The sequence below is a fragment of the Austrofundulus limnaeus genome, unplaced genomic scaffold (genome assembly GCF_001266775.1).
Source record: "Austrofundulus limnaeus strain Quisiro unplaced genomic scaffold, Austrofundulus_limnaeus-1.0 Scaffold33, whole genome shotgun sequence".
NCBI lineage: Eukaryota > Metazoa > Chordata > Actinopteri > Cyprinodontiformes > Rivulidae > Austrofundulus > Austrofundulus limnaeus.
In genome coordinates this window covers 1255440-1256663 of record NW_013952435.1, presented here as the reverse complement: position 1 = coordinate 1256663, position 1224 = coordinate 1255440, and the positions used below count along the sequence as shown (strand labels likewise).

The 1224-nt window shown below is 47.6% G+C and overlaps 1 protein-coding gene across 1 annotated transcript in view; it reads right to left on the bottom strand.

The window, feature by feature from the left end:
• The window catches only part of sptlc3 (serine palmitoyltransferase, long chain base subunit 3), a gene marked incomplete in the record, with an annotated part of 37863 nt that overhangs the window by 19207 nt on the left and 17432 nt on the right, over positions 1-1224 (bottom strand). Inside the window, 1 exon segment of the mRNA XM_014005954.1 lies at positions 188-407. Within this exon segment, the coding sequence (XP_013861408.1) occupies positions 188-407 (220 nt within the window).

Sequence of the window (1224 nt, the reverse complement as noted above, 5' to 3'; positions counted from 1 at the left end):
ATTAAGCTACAATGTTTTTTAAGACTTCTGAAAAGTTGATTTAAGACATTTTAAGGCTAAGTAAGGCCTTATTTTTGGATTGATGAATTTAATGCCTTTTAATGCTTTTTAAGGATCTGCAGGAACCCTGTTTTTTTTTATTCCAGTCGTGACCTGACAGTAAAGAACAGAAAGCATAAAAATCCACCTTTTTCCCGGCGATGTAGCCTCCGGCAGCTCCAAAGCTCTTGGTGAAGGTCCCCATCATCACGTCCACGTCGGCCGGGTTCACGCTGAACAGCTCTGTCACCCCCCTCCCCGTCGGCCCCACCGCGCCGATGCTGTGGGCCTCGTCCAGGTACAGGTATGCTTTGTACTTCTTCTTCAGGGCCACGATTTCAGGCAGCTGCACCAGTGAGCCCTCCATGCTGACGGCAGAGAAGCAGTGGAAATACAAACATTATTATTTAAAAGACATGAAATGAATATTATGTTTTGACCTTTTTTTCCCCCATCCTCGTAATTGGAAACCTTTAGAGCTACAAACAGACAGGATGAGTAACTTTATGTTGCAGCTAAGGAATTGTACAATCCCTGACCCATAACTCTTTCTTTGGCTGTCTGCAGCCCGAATGATGGAAGACAGCTGAACCAGGACCGTTGTGGACATCAAAGGGAGGGCTGGGATAGAGCTAAAGTCTGCTTATCCGGGGCCTTTTGATGTTCCAGCGAGGAGACAGATGAAGCGCATGTTTCTGTCGGAGCTGTCCCGAAAACACGGCCTCTTCGCCCTGATGGATGAGGCTGACGTTCTGCGTTATTGCCTGATGAAGACGGCGCGATTAAATGAGAGCAAGGTTTGCTGTTGCTGCTGAGCTAACTGGTGCTGCGGTCCTGGTGGCCGTGTTCAAGGCTCCACAAAAAAAAAGTGCTGCCTTCAGGATCTGAAGTCAGACAGTTGGGAGCAAAACGATGAAAAAAAAAGGAGAGGATAAAACACAATTGGAGCCAAGGGTGTGTGGCCAAGTCTAACTCAGTGGCTCCATTTGGCCTTGATTTGGAGCTAACGAGCAGATGGAGAGGGTCAGTGAGACTCGGGATAGCTCGCTGGCAAGAGACACGCACAAAAACAGATTTTCCTTTCTTCACTAATCAAACGCTACCCAACCACACACACACTAAGATCCACACTCATGCACCTGCACACACACACACACACACACACACACACACACACACACACAC